Consider the following 23,076-nt stretch of genomic DNA (forward strand, 5'->3'; position numbering starts at 1 on the left):
CTCTCCCTCCTCTCCCCTCCCCCTCTCTCCCACCTCTCCCCTCCCCCTCTCTCCCTCCTCTCCCCTCCCCCTCTCTCCCTCCTCTCCCCTCCCCCTCTCTCCCTCCTCTCCCCTCCCCCTCTCTCCCTCCTCTCCCCTCCCCCTCTCTCCCTCCTCTCCCCTCCTCTCCCCTCCCCCTCCTCCTCTCCCCTCCTCCTCCTCCCCTCCCCTCTCTCCTCCCCCTCTCTCCTCTCCCCTCCCCCTCTCTCCTTCCTCTCCCCTCCCCCTCTCTCCCTCCTCTCCCCCTAATCTCCCCTCCCCCTCCTCCTCTCTCCCTCCTCTCCCCTCCCCCTCCTCCTCTCTCCCTCCTCTCCCCTCCCCTCTCTCCCTCCTCTCCCCTCCCCCTCCTCCTCTCTCCCTCCTCTCCCCTCCCCCTCCTCTCCCCTCCCCCTCTCTCCCTCCTCTCCCCTCCCCCTCTTCTCCCCTCCCCCTCTCTCCCTCTTCTCCCCTCCCCCTCTCTCCCTCTTCTCCCCTCCCCCTCTCTCCCTCTTCTCCCCTCCCCCTCTCTCCCTCTTCTCCCCTCCCCCTCTCTCCCTCTTCTCCCCTCTCCCTCTTCTCCCCTCCCCCTCTCTCCCTCTTCTCCCCTCCCCCTCTCTCCCACAACTCCCCTCCCCCTCTCTCCCTCCTCTCCCCTCCCCTCTCTCCCTCCTTTCCTCTCTCCATCCTCTCCCCTACCCCTCTCTCCCTCCTCTCTCCTCTCTTCCCCCCTCTCTCCTCTCTTCCCCTCTCTCTCCATCCTCTCTCCTTCCTCTCCCCTCCCCCTCTCTCCCTCCTCTCCCCTCCCCCTCTCTCCCTCCCCCTCTCCTCTTCCCTTTCTCTCTCTCCCCCTCTCACCCCTCTTCTCTTCTCTCTCCTTTCTCTTCCCCCTCTCTCCCTCCTCTTTCTCCCCCTCTCTCCCCTCCTCTCCTTTCTCCCCCTTCTCTCATTTCTCTCCTCTCCCCTCCCCCTCTCCCCTCCCCCACTCCCCCTCTCTCCTTCCTCTCCCCCTCTCTCCTTCCTCTCCCCTCCCCTCCCCTCTCTCCCTCCTCTCCCCTCCCCTCTCTCCCTCCTCTCCCCTCCCCCTCTCTCCCTCTCCTCTCCCCCTCTCTCCCCCTCTCCTCTCCCCCTCTCTCCTCTCCTCACCCCCTGTCTCCTCTCTCCCCTCCCCCTCTCTCCCTCCTCTACCCTCCCCTTTTCTCCCTCCTCTCCCCTCCCCCTCCTCTCCCCTCCCCCTCTCTCCCTCCTCTCCCCTCCCCCTCTCCCTCCTCTCCCCTCCCCCTTTCTCCCTCCCTCCTCTCCCCTCCCCCTCTCTCCCTCCTCTCCCCTTCCTCTCTCCCTCCTCTCCCCTCCCCCTCTCTCCCTCCTCTCCCCGCCCCCTCTCTCCCTCCTCTCCCCTCCCCCTCTCTCCCTCCTCTCCCCTTCCTCTCTCCCTCCTCTCCCCTTCCTCGCTCTCCCTCCTCTCCCCTTCCTCTCTCTCCCTCTTTTCCCCTCCCCCTCTCCCTCGTCACCCTTCCCCCTCTCTCCCTCCTCTCCCCTTCCTCTCACTCTTGTCCCCTCCCCCTCTCCCTCGTCACCCCTCCCGCTCTCTCCCTCCTCTCCCCTCCCCCTCTCTCCCTCCTCTCCCCTCCCCTCCCCCTCTCTCCCTCCTCTCCCCTCCCCTCCCCCTCTCTCCCTCCTCTCCCCTCCCCTCCCCTCCCCCTTTTCTCCCCTCCCCTCCCCCTTTTCTCCCCTCCCCCTCTCTCCCTCCTCTCCCCTCCCCCTCTCTCCCTCCTCTCCCCTCCCCCTCCTCTCCCCTCCCCCTCTCTCCCTCCTCTCCCCTCCCCCTCTCTCCCTCCTCTCCCCTCCCCCTCTCTCCCTCCTCTCCCCTCTCCCTCTCTCCCTCCTCTCCCCTCTCCCTCTTTCCCTCCTCTCCCCTCCCCCTCTCTCCCCTCCCCCTCTCTCCCTCCTCTCCCCTCCCCTTTCTCCCTCCTCTCCCCTCCCCCTTTCTCCCTCCTCTCCCCTTCCCCTTTCTCCCTCATCTCCCCTTCCCCTTTCTCCCTCCTCTCCCCTTCCCCTTTCTCCCTCCTCTCCCCTCGCCCTCTCCCCCCTCACCCTCTCCCCCCTCACCCTCTCCTCTCCTCTCCCCCCTCACCCCCTCCCCTCTCTCCCTCTTTTCCCCTCCCCCTCTCTCCTCTCTCCATCCTCTCCCCTCCCCCTCTTTCCCTCCTCTCCCCTCTCCCTCTTTCCCTCCTCTCCCCTCTCCCTCTTTCCCTCCTCTCCCCTCTCCCTCTTTCCCTCCTCTCCCCTCTCCCTCTTTCCCTCCTCTCCCCTCTCCCTCTTTCCCTCCTCTCCCCTCCCCCTCTCCTCCCCCTCTCTCCCCTCCCCCTCTCTCCCCTCCCCCTCTCTCCCCTCCCCCTCTCTCCCTCCTCTCCCCTCCCCCTTTCTCCCTCCTCTCCCCTCCCCCTTTCTCCCTCCTCTCCCCTTCCCCTTTCTCCCTCATCTCCCCTTCCCCTTTCTCCCTCATCTCCCCTTCCCTTTTCTCCCTCCTCTCCCCTTCCCCTTTCTCCCTCCTCTCCCCTGCCCCGCTCTCCCTCCTCTCCCCTCACCCTCTCCTCTCTCTCTCCCCCTCTTCCCTCCCCTCTCTCTCTCTTTTCCTCTCCCTCCTCTCCCTTCCCCCTCTCTCCATCCACTCCCCTCCCCCTCTCTCCCTCCTCCCTTCCCCCTCTTTCCCTCTCCCCTTCCCCTCCCTCCCTCCTCTCCCCTCCCCCTCCCTCCTCTCCCCTCCCCCTCCCTCCCTCCTCTCCCCTCCCCTTTCTCCCTCCTCTCCCCTCCCCTTTCTCCCTCCTCTCCCCTCCCCCTCTCTCCCTCCTCTCCCCTCCCCCTTTCTCCCTCCTCTCCCCTCGCCCTCTCCCCCCTCACCCTCTCCTCTCTCCTCTCTCCTCTCCCCCCTCTCTCCCTCTTTTCCCCTCCCCCTCTCTCCTCTCTCCATCCTCTCCCCTCCCCCTCTCTCCCTCCTCTCTCCCCTCCCCCTCTCTCCCTCCTCTCCCCTCCCCCTCTCTCCCTCCTCTCCCCTCCCCCTCTCTCCCTCCTCCCTTCACCTTCTTTCCCTCCTCTCCCCTCCCCCTCCCTCCCTCCTCTCCCCTCCCCCTCCTCTCCCCTCCCCCTCCCTCCACTTCCCCTCCCCCTCCCTCCTCCTCACCCTCGCCCCTCCCTCCCTCTCTCCCCCTCCCTCTCTCCGTCCTCTCCCCTCCCCCTCTCTCCTTCCTCTCCCCTCCCCCTCTCTCCCTCCTCTCCCCTCCCCCTCTCTCCCTCCTCTCCTCTCCCCCTCTCTCACCCTCTCTCCCTCACTCTCCTCTTCCCCTTCTCTCTCTCCTCTCCCCCTCTCGCTCCTCTCTCCCCCTCTCACCCCTCTTCTCTTCTCTCTCCTTTCTCTTCCCCCTCTCTCCCTCCCCCTCTCTCCCTCTTTCTTCCCTTCTCTCCTCTCTCCCCCTTTCCTCTCTTCACCCCCTCTCTCCTCTCCCCTCCCCATCTCTCCCTTCTTCCCCTTTCCTTTCTCCCCTTCTCTCATTTCTCTCCACTCTCCCCTCTCCCCCCTCTTTCTCCCCCTCTCTCCCTCCTCTTTCTCCCCCTCTCTCCTCTCTCCCCCTCTCTCCTCTCCTCATCCCCTGTCTCCCCCTCTCCCCTTCGCTCCCTTCTCCCCCTCTCCTTTCTCCCCCATCTCTCATTTCTCTCCTCTCCCCCTCTCCCTCTCTCCCTCCTCTCCCCCTCTCTCCATCCTCTCTCCATCCTCTCCCCTCCCCCTCTCTCCATCCTCTCCCCTCCCCCTCTCTCCATCCTCTCCCCTCCCCCTCTCTCCATCCTCTCCCCTCCCCCTCCCTCCTCTCCCCTCCCCCTCTCTCCCTCCTCTCCCCTCCCCCTCTCTCCCTCCTCTTCTCTACCCTTCTCCTCTCCTCACCCCCTATCTCCCCCTCTCTCCTCTCCCCTCTCCTCTTCCCTCTCCTCTTCCCCTTTTCTCTCTCCTCTCTCCCCCTCCTGCTCCTCTCTCCATTCTTTTCCCCCTCTCCTCTCTACCTTCTCTCTTTCCCCCTCTCTCTCCTTTCTCCCTTCTCTCTCCTCTCTCTCCCGGTCCCCCTCTTCTCTCCTCTCTCCCCCGGTCCCCCTCTTCTCTCCTCTCTCCCCCGGTCCCCCTCTTCTCTCCTCTCTCCCCCGGTCCCCCTCTTCTCTCCTCTCTCCCCCTCTTCTCTCCTCTCTCCCCCTCTTCTCTCCTCTCTCCCCCTCTTCTCTCTCCTTTCCCCCTCTTCTCTCTCCTTTCCCCCTCTTCTCTCTCCTTTCCCTTCCCCCTCTTCTCTCTCCTTTCCCTTCCCCCTCTTCTCTCTCCTTTCTCTTCCCCCTCTTCTCTCTCCTTTCTCTTCCCCCTCTCCCCTCCCCCTCTCTCCCTCCTCTCCCCTCCCCCTCTCTCCCTCCTCTCCCCTCCCCCTCTCTCCCTCCTCTCCCCTCCCCCTCTCTCCCTCCTCTCCCCTCCCCCTCTCTCCCTCCTCTCCTCTCCCTCCTCTCCCCTCCCCCTCTCTCCCTCCTCTCCCTTCCCCCTCTCTCCCTCCTCTTTCTCCCCCTCTCTCCCTCCTCTTTCTCCCCCTCTCTCCTCTCTCCCCCTCTCCTCTCTCTCCTCTCCTCACCCTGTCTCCCCCTCTCTCCTCTCCTCACCCTGTCTCCCCCTCTCTCCCTCTCCTCACCCTGTCTCCCCCTCTCCTCTCCCCCCTCTCCTCTTTCCCTTCTCTCTCCCCCCTCTCCTCTTTCCCTTCTCTCTCCCCCTCTCGCTCCTTTCTACCTTCTCTCTCCTCTTTCCCCCTCTCTCTCCTCTTTCGCCCTCTCTCCCTTCTCTCCCCCTCTCCTCTTTCTCCTCTCCCCCTCTCCTCTTTCTCCTCTCTCCTCTCCCCCCTCTCTCCTCTCTCCTCTCCCCCCTCTCTCCTCTCCCCCCTCTCTCCTCTCCCCCCTCTCTCCTCTTTTCCTCCTCTCCCCCCCTTTCCCTTCCCCCTTTCCCCCTTCTCTTTTCTCCCCTCTCTCCTCTCCCCCTCTCCTCTTTCCATCTCTCCCCTCTTTCCATCTCTCCCCTTCTCTTTCCTCTCCCCCTCTCTCCTCTCTCCCTTACCCCTCCCCCTCTCTCCTCTCTCCCTTACCCCTCCCCCTCTCTCCTCTATCCCTTACCCCTCCCCCTCTCTCCTCTATCCCTCACCCCTCTCCCCCTCTCCTCTTTCCCTCTCCCTCTCTCTCCTCTCTCCCTCTCTCTTCTCTCTCCTACCTCTTTTCTCCCCCTCTCTCCCCCTTCTCTATTGTCTCCCCTCTCCCTTCTCTCTTTTCTCTCCCCCTCTCCTCTTTCCCCCATCTCTCCCCCTCTCCTCTCTCCCATTATCTCTCCTCTCCCCTCTGTCCTCTTTCTCCTCTCCTCTCTGTCCTCTCCCCCCTCTCCTCTCCCCCCTCTCTTCTCTCTCCTCTCTCCCCCCTCTCCCCTCTCTCGCCCCTCTCCCCTCTCCCTGTCTCTCCTCTCTCCCCCCTCTCCCCTCTCTCCTCTCCCCCCTCTCTCCTCTCTCCCTGTCTCTCCTCTCTCCCCCATTATCTCCTCTCTCCCCCTACCTCTCCCTCCCCCACCCCCTTCCTCTCCCTCCCTCTCCCCATCCCTCCCGGTCTCCCCACCCCTCCCTCTTCCCCTACCCCCTCCCTCTTCCCCACCCCCTCCCTCTTCCCCACCCCCTCCCTCTTCCCCTACCCCCTCCCTCTCCCCCATCCTCATCCCCTACCCCCTTCCTCTCCCCCACCCCCTCCAGCTCCCCATCATCTCCCCCTCCCCCGCCCTCTCCCCCATCCCCTTACTCTCCCACTCCCTTCCTCTCCCCCTCCCCCTCTCTCCCCCTCCTGCCCCTCCTCTCCCCCCTCCCCCCTGCCCCTCCTCTCCCCCTCCTGCCCCTCCTCTCCCCCCTCCCTCCCCTCGACCCTCCCCACCTCTCCCCCTCCTGCCCCTCCTCTCCCCCTCCTGCCCCTCCTCTCCCCCTCCTGCCCCTCCTCTCCCCCTCCTGCCCCTCCTGCCCCTCCTCTCCCCCTCCTGCCCCTCCTGCCCCTCCTCTCCCCCTCCTGCCCCTCCTCTCCCCCTCCTGCCCCTCCTCTCCCCCTCCTGCCCCTCCTCTCTCCCCCTCCCTCCCCTCCTCTCCCCCTCCCTCTCTCTCCCCCCTCCCTCCCTCTTTCTCCCCCTCTCTCCCTCCTCTTTCTCCCCCTCTCTCCCCCTCTCCTCTCTCTCCTCTCCTCACCCTGTCTCCCCCTCTCTCCTCTCCTCACCCTGTCTCCCCCTCTCTCCCTCTCCTCACCCTGTCTCCCCCTCTCTCCCTCTCCTCACCCTGTCTCCCCCTCTCTCCCTCTCCTCTCCCCCCTCTCCTCTTTCCCTTCTCTCTCCCCCCTCTCCTCTTTCCCTTCTCTCTCCCCCTCTCGCTCCTTTCTACCTTCTCTCTCCTCTTTCCCCCTCTCTCTCCTCTTTCGCCCTCTCTCCCCCTCTCCTCTTTCTCCTCTCCCCCTCTCCTCTTTCTCCTCTCTCCTCTCCCCCCTCTCTCCTCTTTTCCTCCTCTCCCCCCCTTTCCCTTCCCCCTTCTCTTTTCTCCCCTCTCTCCTCTCCCCCTCTCCTCTTTCCATCTCTCCCCTTCTCTTTCCTCTCCTCTCTCCTCTATCCCTCACCCCTCTCCCCCCCTCTCCTTTATCCCTCACCCCCTCACTCCTCACCCCCTCTCTCCTCTCCCCCTCTCCTCTCTCCCCCTCTCCTCTATCCCTCACCCCTCTCCCCCTCTCCTCTTTCCCTCTCCCCCTCTCCTCTCTCCTACCTCTTTTCTCCCCCTCTCTCCCCCTTCTCTATTGTCTCCCCCTCTCTCTCCCTTCTCTCTCCCCTTCTCTCTTTTCTCTCCCCCTCTCCTCTTTCCCCCATCTCTCCCCCTCTCCTCTCTCCCATTATCTCTCCTCTCCCCTCTGTCCTCTTTCTCCTCTCCTCTCCCCCCTCTCTTCTCTCTCCCTCTCCTCTCTCCCCCCTCTCTTCTCTCTCCCCCCTCTCTTCTCTCTCCCCCCTCTCTTCTCTCTCCCTCTCCTCTCTCCCCCCTCTCCCCTCTCTCGCCCCTCTCCCCTCTCCCTGTCTCTCCTCTCCCCCCTCTCCCCTCTCTCGCCCCTCTCCCCTCTCTCCCTGTCTCTCCTCTCTCCCCTTACCTCTCCCTCCCCCACCCCCTTCCTCTCCCTCCCGGTCTCCCCACCCCTCCCTCTCCCCCCACCCCTCCCTCTCCCCCACCCCCTCCCTCTCCCCCATCCTCTTCCCCTACCCCCTTCCTCTCCCACACCCCTTCCACCTCCCCATCCTCACCCCCTCCACCTCCCCCATCCCCTCACTCTCCCCCATCCCCTCACTCTCCCGCTCCCTTCCTCTCCTCCTCCCTCTCTCTCCCCCTCCTGCCCCTCCTCTCCCCCTCCTGCCCCTCCTCTCTCCCCCTCCCTCCCCTCCTCTCCCCCTCCTGCCCCTCCTCTCCCCCTCCTGCCCCTCCTCTCCCCCTCCTGCCCCTCCTGCCCCTCCTCTCCCCCTCCTGCCCCTCCTCTCCCCCTCCTGCCCCTCCTGCCCCTCCTCTCCCCCTCCCTCCCCTCCTCTCCCCCTCCCTCCCCTCCTCTCCCCCTCCCTCCCCTCCTCTCCCCCTCCCTCTCTCTCCTCCCTCCCTCTCTCCCCCCACCCTCCCTCCTCCCCCCACCCTCCCTCCTCCCCCCTTTCACTTCAAAATGTTTCAAAAGAGCTTTCCTGAGCTAAGAAAGGAAAAATGACCTTCTCTTTCTCTCTCTCTCTCCAGGTATTTATTGACGGCACTTTGGAGGAGCCCTGCACTGCCTATTGTGCACGCGGAGGTTCCTCTCCATTTCAGGTTGTGTGGGGGTGGGATTGGGGCTGGGGCAGAGACTCCAAGAACGGTTTGGAGTTTGCATGTCCAGGTTCCTTTCCATTTCAGGTTCTGTGGGATGGGGGCTGGGGCAGAGACTCCAAGAACGGTTTGGAGACTCCAAGAACAGTTTGGAGTTTGAATGTACAGGTTCCTCTCCATTTCAGGTTCTGTGGGATTGGGGCTGGGGCGGAGAACTCCAAGAACTGTTTGGAGTCAACAGAATGTGGCAAGTGGCCCTTGGTGGTAAATGGAGACCTTACAGTACACAAGAGATGTGAGGGATGACTCGTCATCCAGGAGGAGCCAAGATAAGAGGGAGGGAGGGAGGGAGGTGGGGTGGATGGGAGTGGGGATGGAATAGGCGGGAGTGGTTTCTATGCCTTTGTATTTTGGCTACCTCCCTTGTGAGGGGGAAAAACCCTTTAGTATATGTTTGTATGTACCTTTTACGTTAACTGTGATAAAAAAAAATCAGCCATCATATTTCCATGAGCAGCATATAGAGCCACGGTTTGGCCACCCCTGGTATATAGAGACCTAATGGCAATATCTAAAATCTCCCTCAGGTGGACACCTTGACCTTCCAACCTCCATCGGACGACCACGGGGACAGGCAGAGCGGCGGTCCTCCTTCGCCAGAATCCTTGGTGATGGACTTGTACTCAAGCTGGGAGGAACCTGCCCTGTCAGAAGAGGACCTGTTGGAAGGTGAGGAACCGCAACAGCGGTAACGAAAGGCAGTCTTCCGAAGTGTACCGTACCGTACAAGAAACTGGATTGGAGGTCAGGTGAGTCGTACCTTTTTCTACACCACAGGTTCTTCCCTTGAGGTTAGTTACGTTTCATCAGTATACGATATATATATATATATATATATATATTATGTGTGACTAATAATTTGACATAGCCCGAAGGGATTTCTCTCTGTCATCTCATTTTCTGCACTTGTAGCAGGATCAGAGGAGGGATTGAGGAATTTAGTGACAGAATTTGGGAAGGTGTAGGGTGAGTTGAAGCAAAGGCATGGTTCATTAGATTCCACGCTACAAAGTCCACTACAGGGCCCTGTCCTAGCCTCCTGATAGGGGGCAAGTTTGTGACGTTAAACCATATTGTCATTGCTGTCTCGTAAGCTGGATTGGATTAAACCGCATAAGTTTGCCGTTTTGTGGAAGGGATTGAGGGTATTGCAAATCTTCATCATTCTTGTCCTCGAGACACGTTAACCCACTGTTGAAGAATGAGATAAGAAAGACCGGAGATCCGTATATTTTGACCACTATCTGTGGTCCTCTTCAGCAGATCGATGAAGGAGACCACAGATAGTGGTCGAAATATACGGATCTTCTGTCTTATCTCGTTCTCCGACAGTGAGTTAATAAGTCTCATTTTACAAACGTGCTGCTACATTATATCTTCCTAATTCTTGACCTTCTTGTGGTTCTCCGTACAACACGAGCCAAAAGTCGAGCCACACCAAAGTGCATTTGTATTTATTTGCGAATCTGCATCGTTCTCATAAGAACATAAGAATGAAGGAGACTGCAAGAGACCATGAGGCCTACACTAGGCAGCTCCGTATCCATCACCACCTGTCATCCCTATCCATAAAATTGTATAACCGTTTCTTAAAACAACTGATAGTTTCAGCACTCACTACATGGTTACTAAGTCTATTCCATTCGTCGACCACCTATTAGTAAACCAATTCTTGCCTATTTCCTTCTGAAATCTAATTTTGTCCAGTTTATAACCATTACTGCGAGTCCTGCCCTGTTGTTTTGATATGATGACCTTGTTTGCATCACCCTTGTTAAAGCCTTTGATCCACTTGAACACCTCTATTAGATCACCCTCCACTCTGCGTCTTTCCAGAGAGTGCAAGTTAAGGTGCCTTATAATTCTTGTGTTTCTCTGTACAGCACGAGCCAAATCCTGAGCCACAGGGAGGTCCGTTTGTACCAGCAGAATCTTCGACTGGAGTGGGACGACTTGGAGAAGAGGTACTCGACAAGTTCCTCCACGGACCCAGGGCACAGAGTTCTACAGAGCTATCCAATGGTGGGTTATTGACTTATCTTGTATCAGGCATGATATTCTTCCGATTTTTTTCTTTTCCTGACAATGAGCTCGATTTTTTGTCATTAATTCCTGATTGTCATTAATGATTTTAATAAATGATCTTGATGAAAAAAAAAAAATTGTGGTCGAATGATTTTTGGTTGATGTGAAGTTTTGGGCGAATCGTATGTCGGCTGTACCTGTGTGTAAGCAGTTTATTTTGTGCAGGCCCCCAAGTGATTCGTTTTGTGGAGCATTACGTGGTGTGGTGTGCATGTGTATGTAGATTTTATTTTGGCTGAATTATATCGATAGCAACATCAACGGAACAGCTTGCATGCATTTGTTTCCTAGTGATTCAGCCCCCCAGGGATTCAGCCTAGGCCCGCAGACACCCTGACCCCCACTGGGGGCTCTGCTCCTGCCCCTGGACCCCCGGCCAATGTAGATTTTTTTTTTTGTTACCCGCTATCATGCCTGTTGTATTTACTCAGTTTGATCTGTATATATACATATATATATATATATAAATATATACACCAAGAGCTTTTTCCCCCTTATAAGGGAGGAAGCCAAATCAAAGGGCATGCACCCAGTCCCACCCATTCCACCACCCTTTCCTCCACCCTTTCCTCCCTCTCATCTTGGCTCCTCTTGGATGACGGGTCATTCTATTTCCCGCCCAATGCCTTGGGCCAGAAGCAATGCAGCAAGGCACAGCACATATGCAGCAGGGCCAATTCACTTACAGTACCCCCCACCACCACCATCATCTCTGTCCCCAAATGCAAATACCCCCAGACTGATACCTTAAATATTTCTATTTGGAATAACTTGGATGATATAACCCAAATCTTGATATGACTGTTGGAATTTAAAGATATAAACCAAGATGAAACCACACATGAATTTGTAGCTAGGGCAGGATTTAGAAAATGAATAAGATAATTGGGAAAAAAAAAAAAAAAGGATAATAATCTGCATGTCTGCGACTTAATACGTGAAGAAAATCTCGTTTGCTCGGGCGAAAGTCAGTTCAAGGAACGGGGGTGGAGACATTCTGAATATTACGTCCCGAATAACAGTGTGGCCTCTCCTTGGCTTTTCCCCCCAAGATCTTGGGATTTTTGCCATCATCTTGGAAACTTGGATATAAATTGTAAAAAAGTAACAAATCTTTTTATTTTTTTCACCAAGATTTGTTCATTTTTTACCATTTATATCTAAGATTCCAAGATGATGGCAAAAATCCCAAGATCTTGGGAAAAAAGCCAAAGAGTGGCCACACTGCCGAATAAGAATGTTTCTCTGCTTTCAGGATGACCGCGACGTCACTGTACAGCACCATCTGGGCTGGATTGCTGCTTATCAGGAGGAAATGACGCTCACGGACAGGCAGGGTGCTGTCAATAAGGTGGAAAATGACTCTTTATTTTACTTATTTATCTTTCTGTTTGAGATGAGGTGTCTGAGAAGTATGGTAGGGGTTACTAGGTTGGATTTAGTGATAAATGAGGTGAGGAAGAGAACGGGTGGTAGGGGAGTTGGGAGATAAGGTGGATGAAAGAGTATTGGGATGGTTTGGACACGTGGAAAGAATAAGTGAAGAAAGACTAGTAAAAGAGGTTTGGAAGGCAGAGGTGGAAGGAGTGAACATGAGGGGGCGACTTAGGATGAGATGGATGGATGGGGTAAAAGGGGCATTGCAAAAGAGGAATGTCTGTTGAGGAAGGACAGGAGAGGACAGAAGATAAGGGTGAATGGAAAACGGTTGTGTATGGATGATGTGATGGATGAGAGGGAGTGGGTGGGGGATGGTGGAGTGAGGGAGTATGTGTGAAAAATAATCTGACACAGCCCGAAGGTATTTCTCCCCGTCTTCTCCTTTTCTGCTTGAGGGGACGGAGAGGGGGGATTGCCGATATAATGAAGTGGCCTTGCTGTGAATGTGCTGTGTCTTGCTGCATTGCTTCTGACCCAGGGGGGCAGTGGGTGAGATGCCGTGATGACATGTCATCCAGGAGGAGTCAAGAAAAGAGGAAGGGAGGGAGGGGTGGTGAATGGGAGTGGAGTATGTGGGGATGGAATGGGTGGGAGTGGTTTCCATGCCTTTTCCTTTTTGGCTACCTCCTGTGTAAGAGGGAAAAAGCCTTTGGTATACGTATTTATGCATGTATGTACAAATACAACATACTTTACACGTGCCCACTACGTATTTTATAATACATGCATTCTGATGCATCGTTGTACATCAGGCAACCTGATGTGCACGCGAATATTTGACTCGTATTGAAGAGGTCAAACCCTCCTTCGCCTCTCGGCAGATGCACCGTGTGTTGGAGCATGTGATGATTGTGAAGGTAAGGTAGAGGGTCTCGGAATGGTTTTGTAAGTTCGAATTCGTCCATTGTGGATTAACTCTGCCGTATGGATGAACAACTGCAGACGGCAGCCACCAAGGACAGAGAGAGTCAGCTGCCCTCCGCAGATGGACAGAGCTGTCACAAGTCGCCAGACGTGGTTGACTGCAGGCAGTTGTTAGGATGAGCCAACAAGTTTTTGGAATCTGCATCTTTTATGTTTTATTTTGTTATTTATTTTTTTATTTTCTATTTTATCATTATTATTATTCAGTGCCCTTGCTATGGATGTGCTGTCTCTTACTGCATTGCTTATGACCCAGGGCAGGATGCAGGGATGACCCGTCATCCAGGAGGTGCCAAGATAAGATGGAGGGTAGAGGGTGGATGGGAGTGGAGTATGTTGGGGATGGAATGGGTGGGAGTGGATTTTATGCCTTTGTTTTTTGGCCAAAAAGCCTTTGGTATATGTATGTATTATTATTATTATTATTATTTTTTTTTTTTTTAAGAGAGTGTGCCATATATTCTACTGGAAGAACCTTGTTTGAAATTATGGTTGAAGAAATCTGCCATTGTTTTTCGTCTTCAGGAAAACGAGTCTGGTTCAAGTTTGCTGATTCCTAGTCGAGGTGCATCAGTACGGTCCAGAAGAAAGACGCTTGACTCTGGAGGTGAGATTTTGTTCGTCTCTTGTGACCAGTGGACATGAAATTTGCATCAGAACTTTGTTTCCTCAGCTTCTTCAAATGTACTGCATTTGTATTAACGGATCAATTGATTTCCCTTTTTTTATTCCAGGCATGAAATTGGTTACAAAATAGGACGAGGGAATCGTATGAGAGGTACAAAGTAAAGAGAAGGGAAGTTAAGCATAAGATAAAGGAAGCAAAGAGGAGAGCAGATGTGAAATGGGGTAAGAGTATGACAGAAAATTTTGAAAGTAATAAAAAGATGTTTTGGAAAGAAATTAAGAGAGGAAGACGAGGTGAATCAAGTAGAGAAGGAAAGGTTAATAGGTGCAGATGGTGAGATGATAATGGAAGAGAAGGCAGTAAGAGGAAGATTGGCAGAGTATTTTAGGAGTTGCTAAATGTGAAGGAGGATAGGGAGGGAAAGATAGTTGCAGTCGGAAGTGCAAAGAAAATGAGAGTGATGAGTGAGGAAAATGGAGGAGAAATAAGGAAAGATGAAGTGAAAGCAGCGGTTAAGATGATGAGAACAGGTAAGGCACCTGAGTTGGATGGATGCTATGCAGAATGTCTGAAGAAAGGAGGTACAGTGATGGTTGACTGGTTGGTGAGGTTATTTAATGTTTGCTGGAGAGAGGATAGAGTGCCAGAGGAGTGGCTATATAGTTCCACTTTACAAGGGAAAGGGGGACAAGTGTGAGTGTAGTAGTTTCAGAGGGAGCTTGTTGAGTGTAGTTGGGAAGGCTTATGGGAGGATCTTGATTGAGAGGATTAGGAGAGGAACAGAGGGAGTAATGGTGAGGAACAGTGTGGGTTTAGGACAGGTAGGGGTTGTGTAGATCAGATTTTTGTGGTAAGACATATGTGAGAAAGCTATAGGAAAAGGTAAGGATGTCTTTTGGGCTTTTATGGATCTGGAAAAGGCTTATGACATGGTAGACAGGAAGACACTGGATACTGCAGATATATGGGATAGGAGGGAAGCTGTTAAGAGTAGTTAAGAGTTTTTACGAGAGTAATAGAGCTTGTGTTAGGATTAGAAATGGAGAGAGTGGGTGGTTTGAGGTAAAGGTGGGACTTTGTCAGGGATGTGTTATGTCACCCTGGCTGTTTAATCTATACATGGATGGGGTGGTGTGATAGGTGAATGCAAGGGTAGTGGGTCAGGGGTTGGAGATGATTAAAGAAAATGGAGAAAAGTGGGAGGTGAGCCAGTTGTTGTTTGCTGACGACACTACACTTGTAGCAGGATCAGAGGAGGGATTGAGGAATTTAGTGACAGAATTTGAGAAGGTGTGTGAAAGAAGGAGGTTGAAGATAAATGTGGGCAAAAGTAAGGTGATGAGATGTACAAGGGGAGAGAGTGGCAGCAGGCTGGAAGTGAGCATCAAGGGTGAGAAACTGGAGGAAGTGGATAGTTTCAGATACTTGGATGCAAATGTGCCAGGAAAGGGAGGAGTGAGGGTGGAGGTAGAATGTAGATTGAGAGAAGCAAGTAAATGCCTTGGTGGATTGAAAAGTGTACCGTATTTTTCGGACCAGAACGCGCACCCATAATTTGCTATTCTCCGTCCTTACATAAGGTGCACCCGGTCTTGTCATCGGATAATCATGCATATGTGAGTGCATTCAGAACTGAACATTTTCGTTGTTGAATGAGAAAAATCGGTTGGGATTTAGCAAAATTACAAAAATAAATGATATACTTTTTTATTTTGGTCAGTGAAATCAGACCACCTCCATGGACGGTCTGCCCTACCAATACCCTTAAAAAACAACATAAACACGTTATGAGAATTGTGGGGAATAAAACCAACATTAGCACTTTTATTCCTGCAATTTTCTATTCACTTAAAAACAAAAGATTTATTACAAATGACGGTAAATTCTTAGTTTCGACCATGGGCACAATATAGCAATAGAAAATTAATTATTAATTTTGTAAATCATAATGTATCAACGTAATATGCAATTTTGTGAGCAGAAATAAAAAAAAACAAAAGGTACTAAAACAGATTTCGTAAGTAACAAAGCTGTGTAGGACGAATGGTACGCCATGCTTGTTATGATAGATGCCGACATCAAAGAAATGAAAGGATGATGAATTCACCTAACCTAACCCAACCTGTGTTTAATAAATCATTATCTGCAAATTAAATGTCATCCGGCTCATCCTCGTTGTCGTCGTCGTGAGAGACGTTGGCGGGCTTTTCAACCACTCTCTCAGATTGCGGGGTATACAAAGTTCTTGCAGCTTGAAGGAATGCATGTATCTCCGCTCCATAACATTCTTTCAAGAAAATGTACCTGGCAAGGTACTGTCGTTAGTACCGAGGCCGTCAATTGACAGACAAGACGGTGTCCCGATCCTATGCTACTGACTTCGTTCATTAGCATATTTGCTTGTAGCAAGGTATTTTTTATTTTCATTTCTGCCCACAAAATTGCATATTACGTTGATACATTTTAATTTACAAAATTAATAATTAATTTTCTATTGCTATATTGTGCCCATGGTCGAAACTAAAAAAATACCCAAATGACTACAGTCGGAGTGGAGCAAGACTAGACCAATGCAAAATGGCTGTCTGTGTTGTGGACACTATCATGTCATAGCCATGATAGCGTGAAGGGGGCCGTCCAGATGAATTTCCGTCAAAAAATCGAAATATTCGAAAAAAATTCCCTGTCATCTAGTGGCCTTTGGCAATCCAGTCCTGAAATATTTTAGCGAAATATCAAAAAATAAAGGAGCTATGACCATTTTTCTGACCCCCCCCGCACTTCCCAGTGCACCTTCGCTGCACGTATATTCGATGTTGTTTCATTGTAATAAAAATGGCACAAATGCGATGCATTTTGTTATTCATTAATTAAGACTAGTTGGAAACTTGTCCTACACATCACACATACACTGTAGTGCTTGCATAGACAGCGTCAGTCAGCTGTGAGAGCTTGTACAAGTAAGCAGAGAAAGTGAATTGTCGCTCCTTGGAGAACTTTTATTTCCGCGTACTTGTAGCTATAACCTTTCAAGAATGCCTAAACATTCGAAGAAGAAACGTGCGTTTCTTGCAAGAAGTGAGAAACTAAACAAAAGTGTAGAAGAACAGTGTATTACTGGAATTGGTGATAGTGTAGCGGCGCGTCCTAGCTCGCCTGGGTCAACCGCATTATCTCCCTCCTCCGCCCCTCCCTTTCCTGTTTGTGAGGTCCCACCACCGCAACCATCCACATCAACCATGCGTGATGTGTCATTGCCTAGCACTTCAACTGACACGCTTTCCTCTCTTTTGAAGAGGAAACAATTAATGAGAGGTGTTTTGCCTACTACTCAGAAAGAGTACGATATGAAAGTTATACTTTCAGTATCACAGCTCCATGCAATGCTCAATAGCGTAAGGTGTCCGAAGAGGACTTGTAAGGGTAGTGTAAATATGTCATTGGAAAGGAAGCACTTCGACACTCGTGTGCAGTTACAGTGTGACGGTTGTGACAGAGTCCTGTGTGACACCCCTCCAACTTCCCATGGAAAAATGACAGAGGCGGACATTGTCCAGGTCTATATGAGTCTTATCACAGGTGTAGGACGAGCTGGCCTACAAAACCTGGCACCATATATCTCAGGTGGAAACTTGTCCGCAGGTGTATATACCAAGCACGCTTCTTACCTGTATAGAGAGATGGGTATATGGTTTAGAGCATTGATGGAAAAAGGAAGAGAGAAAGTGTGGCAGTTTTATCTCGACCAAAACCTGTCGCAGCCAGACGCCGATGGTAACATCAACTGCGATGTTTCCTTTGACGGAACGTGGTTGACTCGTGGTTATAAGTCGCGCATCGGCATCGGGTTTGTGATAGAGGTGTACACTCGAACTGTGATTGATTTGGAGGTTCTGTGCAATTACTGTTCAAAGTGTAAGGATGACAGCGTGAGGAAAATACACGTCTGTCATAAGAACTTTCATGGCAAATCGGGAGCGATGGAGGCAGAAGAAGCTGTACGGATGTGGTCCCGATCCCTACAGTACAAAATGAAATACACGACCTTCGTTGGTGACGGTGATTCAAGCGCATACAAAGCGGTATGCCTATTGAACGATGGCAAAGGGCCATATAAAGAACCCGTCATCAAGGAGGAGTGTATAAATCACGTCTGTAAAAGGATGGGGACCAGACTGCGCAACCTGAAGAAAGATGCGAGCGAAATAATAACAACGAAATCTGGCAAGCAAAGGAAGAGGAGCTTGTTAGGAGGTGCTCACATGTTGACTGATCAAGTCATTGATCTTCTCGGATCATATTACGGGAAGGCGATCCGTGATAATGTGAGCACCGACTATGACACAATGAGAATGGCCGTGTGGGCGACATATTTCCACTTGACATCGAGTGATGAGAAGCCAGCGCATCACTTTTGCCCAGCTGGAGCAGACAGCTGGTGCTTCTACAACCGGGCAAATGCAGAGGGCAAATCACCTGTCAGCCACAAAGTAAAGTCGCTCTACCTGGCCAAGATCTCATATGAAAAGTTAGAGCTAATCAAGAATGTCTATAGAGATCTGACTGCCCCGGACATTCTTCAGAAATGTCTCAAGGGGGTAACTCAAAATCCAAATGAGAGTTTACACTCAAAAGTTTGGATCAGGTGCTCTAAAGCAAAGTTCGCCGGCCTCTTCCGAGTGCTTTTTGTTGTGAGAGCAACTGTCATTGACCACAACTTTGGAGCTGCAACGTCTACGTCGTGGGACCACCCCCCAACCCCAAGAGTTGGGGGCCAATCAGCAGCAACTACCCCTGGCCATCAGCTCTACGCAGATGGCACCGATCCCCAAGGAGGAGCTACGCCTACCTGGGGGAGTACCACAATCCTTTTTTTCCAACACACAATGTTACGTTTTTTCTGCACTGAGGGGTCATTTTCCGGCGATCACCCCTCTTCTTCTACTTTTAGCCGGAGATGTAGAGAGCAATCCTGGGCCCACCACAAAATACACATGCCCAACATGCTCTAAACCCATTACTTCGAGCAGACAGACAAAGGGCTCAGTTCAGTGCAATATGTGCAAAAACTGGGCCCACCTCACTTGTACAACACTTGCTGACACAAACCAATACACAAACACTTGGACATGTTCTACCTGCCCTCCAGTAACCCCAATCCCACCTCCCCAACCACAGCCAACACCCTTACCCACTCCCAATTTCCCTTTGCCCTTACCCCCGATTAGTACTCCCCTTCCTTTGTCCCCGATCTCTCCTTTCCCCCCCTCTGACCCAGATCCTACACCTTCCCCACTACCACCCCAACCTCAACCCCAAACGGCAACATACAACACATACAAAACACACAACATCAACATATTACAACACAACATTGACGGTATTAACACTAAAAAACATGAACTTGAACACTTTCTTAAACAACACAACATACACATTGCAATTCTACAAGAAACAAAATTAAGACACTCACACAAAACACCATCATTTCATAATTACACCACCATCAGACAAGACCGGACTGACGGCAATGGCGGTGGACTCATCACCCTGATCCACCATTCCATCTGTTTTGTGGACACAAGTGCCACAACCAAAATTCTCCTCCCTACCACAGATAACACAACAGAAACCCAATCCATTCGTATCCGCACAGGCAACAATTCAACACTAACAATAGTAAACATGTACATTCCCCCCCAATCATCCCCCACAGTTCCAACCACCTTCAGACCTCAACTCAGCCAACTAACCTCAATCCCCAACCTGATCATGGGTGGTGACTTCAACGCCAAGTCGTCTGCCTGGTTTGTCGACAACCCTGACACAGACAGAGGGCTTGATATACAGACTCAATTCGACTCATTGACTATCATGAACAACAAGCATAATCATACACATATCCCATACCAAGCCCTCTACACTCCCTCCTCTCCTGATATCACCTTTTGCTCCCCCTGCCTAACCCCAACAACATCATGGAGAGTGGTCGGAGCCCTTGGTTCTGACCACCTTCCAATCATCATCACCACCAAAACAAGATGCACCCCAGCTGGCCACAGACACACTTACACCAATTACAAGAGAGCTAACTGGGAAGCCTTTAATGAAGAGACAGAACAACATTTTGAAACACTTAACAGTACACCAATCACAAACATAAATAATGCTGTGCACGCTTTTAATACAATCATACAAAACGCAGACAAGAGATACATCCCTAGAGGCAACAGAAAATCACACAACCCCAACTTCACACCAGAAATCCAAGGCCTCATCAGACAACGTGACACACTTAAACACGATACCCCCACACCTATCCCTCAAAACATAGCAGACCAAATACAAACACTAAACACTGTGATTGCCAATGAAATACATGAACAAAAAACACAAAATTGGCAAAACTTTATCAATACACTTGATCACAAAACAAACACCAGCAAATTGTACAAAACACTCAACAGCATCACACTATCCAACACTAACACTACACGCTCTCACGCAGCAATAATCACAACAACAGATAATCTACCCTCAAACAGACAACAAGCAAACGCACTCATACGTCATTTTGCACAGATGAGCCATCTTACATCTCACCCTGACGACCGACGCACCATTCGACGTAAGAAAGACTTTCCCACAGACTCAGACTATACACCCTTCATAGACAGTCAGACAAAACTCATAATGCATAGTCTCAAGCACTCGTCTGCCTGTGGCCCTGATAACATAAGCAACATCCACCTAAAACACATTGGACCACAAGGTATACACGCACTCACAAACATTGCAAACTACAGCTATTCACACAACACTATACCCGACATCTGGAAGCATGGTAAAATAATCACCATTCCAAAACCGAACAAAGACCCAACAATCCCAACATCTCACCGCCCAATCACACTTCTCTGCACCCCCTCTAAAGTCATTGAACGCCTAATACTTAAACTTGTCACACCATATATTCCCCTTGCTGACTCACAACACGGTTTTAGGCCACTACACTCCACAAACACTCTTCTGACAAACCTCACACAAAGAATTTTAGATGGCATCAATTCAGATAGGCCCCACCACAGAACACTTCTTATAACATTGGACATTAGTAAAGCTTTTGATGCTATCCCCCGCCACAACCTAACAAATAAAATATATAACACAGACATGCACAATAACACCAAAAGATGGCTGGCCAATTATCTGGCAGGCAGGAATGCTCATGTGTCATATAATGGCCAATCATCGCACATCAGAAACATTAAGAACGGAGTACCACAGGGCTCAGTTCTATCCCCCACATTATTTAATCTATACATGCATGACCTACCCACGCCAGACACCTCAGAAATACAAATCTCTTCCTACGCAGACGACATAACAATCACATGCACACATCGTAACACAGACAAAGCTGCAGAAATAATCCAGCCATACCTTGACACACTCAACACATGGTTCATCACAAACAGACTCAAAATAGCTCCAACCAAATCTACAGCAACACTTCTCACCAACTGGACAAAAGAACACAAATACATACCTCATCTCTACATCAACAACACTCTAATACCACACACAAACACACCGAAAATTCTTGGTGTAACATACGATACATCCATGTCTTTCAAACAACACCTCACAAACATAAAAAACAAATGCACACCTAGACTTAACGCACTTAAGTCAATCACTGGAACAACATTTGGACAAAACAAAGAAACTAATATAACAATACACAAACAATGCATACGCTCAGTGATGAATTATGCGAGTCCTGCATGGGCTCCTAATCTCAGTGAGACACACCACAACACCCTTCAAATCATACAAAACAAAGCCCTAAAAACAATTACAGGCTGCACAAATACATCACCTACAGACCATTTACACCATGAAACAAAAGTCCTCAAAGTCAAGGACCACCTCGACATGAGAGGCACACAAACACTTGCTGCAGCCACCACAAACACATCACACCCGCTACACTACATAGCAGAACACCCACACACACCAAGAAACATTAAAACTACACCCATAGACCTTTATTACACACAGATACTCTCTTCTCTTCCTCCACAACCACCAAATACCAGCCTCCGGAAACATATTCATAATCATATCACTCACCGCTCCATTAACACACTGAAAGACAACACACTGCTGCATGCCAGACCCCCTGATATCCACCCTTCTGAATCCTCTCTCCCACGTAAGGACAGAGTCCACTTGGCCAGACTGCGATGCGGTCACCACCCAGCACTTATAAGCTACCAGAAGAGGCTGGACAACCGTGTTGTGAACAGCTGCCCAGGATGTAACACTTCACCCCATACCATACAACACATAATGGAAGACTGCATTATACACAATCATGCACGCAAACAACACAACATACACTCTATAAAGGATTTGTGGGAAAACCCAGTTTCGGCTGTGGCCTTCCTTGAGGAGACGGGACTGCTCGGACAGACAGTCTAGGGAACGACAACAACAACAACAACTTTGGGAGGTCACATAATCTTCTTTCTCACTTGGTTGGAGTCAATCCAATAATTACAAAAGCACTTGAGGAACAAGATAAAGACACGGAACGGAAAGGGACACCAAAGACTAGGAAGAGGAAGAGAAAACCATCGTTCAGCTCCGATTACCAGCCGGGAGCTTTTTAATTAGCGAACCTGGCGACAATGAGGGAGGTGGTGCCTCCTGAAACCCTCGCCTTCTGAGCGATTAATACCTTGTAAAAGGGGGGACCAGGTACCAGCTACACTTTATAATAACATGTGAATGACATAGAATGCATGAAGATTGGCGCAGAGAAAAAAATCGAAATGAAAAATATAAAAAAAGCAACGAAATGTATTTTGAACTTTAAAGCTCAATATCTCAAAACTGTATCCCAAATCTATATGGTGTAGATAGATTACTTGTTAGAGCAATCAAAAGTCTATACAGTAAATGTACCAGCGCTGTAAGAACACAAACTCGCGAGGATAACTGGTTTGATGTAAATTCTGGAGTAAGACAAGGTGGGGTTATATCCCCATTGCTTTTTGTACTTTTTATGGACAAATGTATGAAAAATTTGAGATCTGGAGAGGAAGTTATTACATTGGCATACGCAGATGATATTGCACTGGTTGCAAACAACCCCATTGAACTTCAAAATGCATTAACTGCTTGGAACAGTGCATTGAAAAGAGTGAAAATGAAAATAAACACAAATAAAACAGAAGTAATGATGGTCGCAAGGCAAAAAGAAGAGATAGAAATATGGTTGGGAGGCGAAAAACTGAAATTAGTTGAAGAATTTAAATACCTAGGAGTAAAGATAGATGAAAGGTGTCAAATGGAAAAAGAAATATTAAATAGAATACAGTGCCATACAAATAATTTAAGAACGCTATATCCATTGATGCGAGAAAAACTTATACCCAAGCAGTTTAAGTTAACAATTTACAAAAATATTTTAAGACCAGTTCTAACATATGGGTCAGAAACATGGACATTGACAGAAAGGCTGAAAAGTAAGATACAAGCAGCAGAGATGAGAGTACTGCGAATAATAAAAGGTGTAACAAGGTGTGACAGAATAAGAAATGAAGAAATAAGAAGAGAGCTGGAAATAGAGCCAATATTAGAATATGTAGAGAAAAGCCAATTAAGATGGTTTGGCCACGTCATGAGGATGAATGAGCATCAGTACCCATTAAAATACTACCAGTGGCAGCCACAAGGAAAGCGTCCAACAGGAAGACCCAGGAAGAGATGGAGAGACGGTATCAGACAAGCCATAGAGTCAAGAGGAAGAACTATGGAAGATGTGGAGAGTGTGCAGCTGTATGCTGATAGGGACTTGTGGAGGGACTTCGTGAGGCATCATCGCTGACAGGGCATAGCCCTACCTGGTGTATGGTGAGAAAAAAAAAAAAAGGTGAGATCTCAAAACAACCCTTTTCTCTACATTTTTTCTATCTCCTCTGTAACTACTCGGCCGATTTTAATGGGGTT

At 50.8% G+C, this 23,076-nt stretch overlaps 1 protein-coding gene across 3 annotated transcripts in view; it reads left to right on the top strand.

Annotated features, from left to right (window-relative positions):
- The window catches only part of LOC143030887 (uncharacterized), a 485,211-nt gene that overhangs the window by 14,890 nt on the left and 447,245 nt on the right, over positions 1-23,076 (top strand). For all 3 annotated transcript variants that reach the window (XM_076194126.1, XM_076194128.1, XM_076194127.1), the window contains 3 exons: positions 8,507-8,728; positions 9,863-10,001; positions 11,320-11,415. In XM_076194126.1, the coding sequence (XP_076050241.1) occupies positions 8,507-8,671 (165 nt within the window). In that variant the 3' untranslated portion in view covers positions 8,672-8,728; positions 9,863-10,001; positions 11,320-11,415. The remainder of the gene's footprint in view (positions 1-8,506; positions 8,729-9,862; positions 10,002-11,319; positions 11,416-23,076) is intronic.

The sequence above is a fragment of the Oratosquilla oratoria genome, chromosome 12 (genome assembly GCF_046742065.1).
Source record: "Oratosquilla oratoria isolate Oo_2021 chromosome 12, ASM4674206v1, whole genome shotgun sequence".
Classification (NCBI taxonomy): Eukaryota; Metazoa; Arthropoda; class Malacostraca; order Stomatopoda; family Squillidae; genus Oratosquilla; species Oratosquilla oratoria.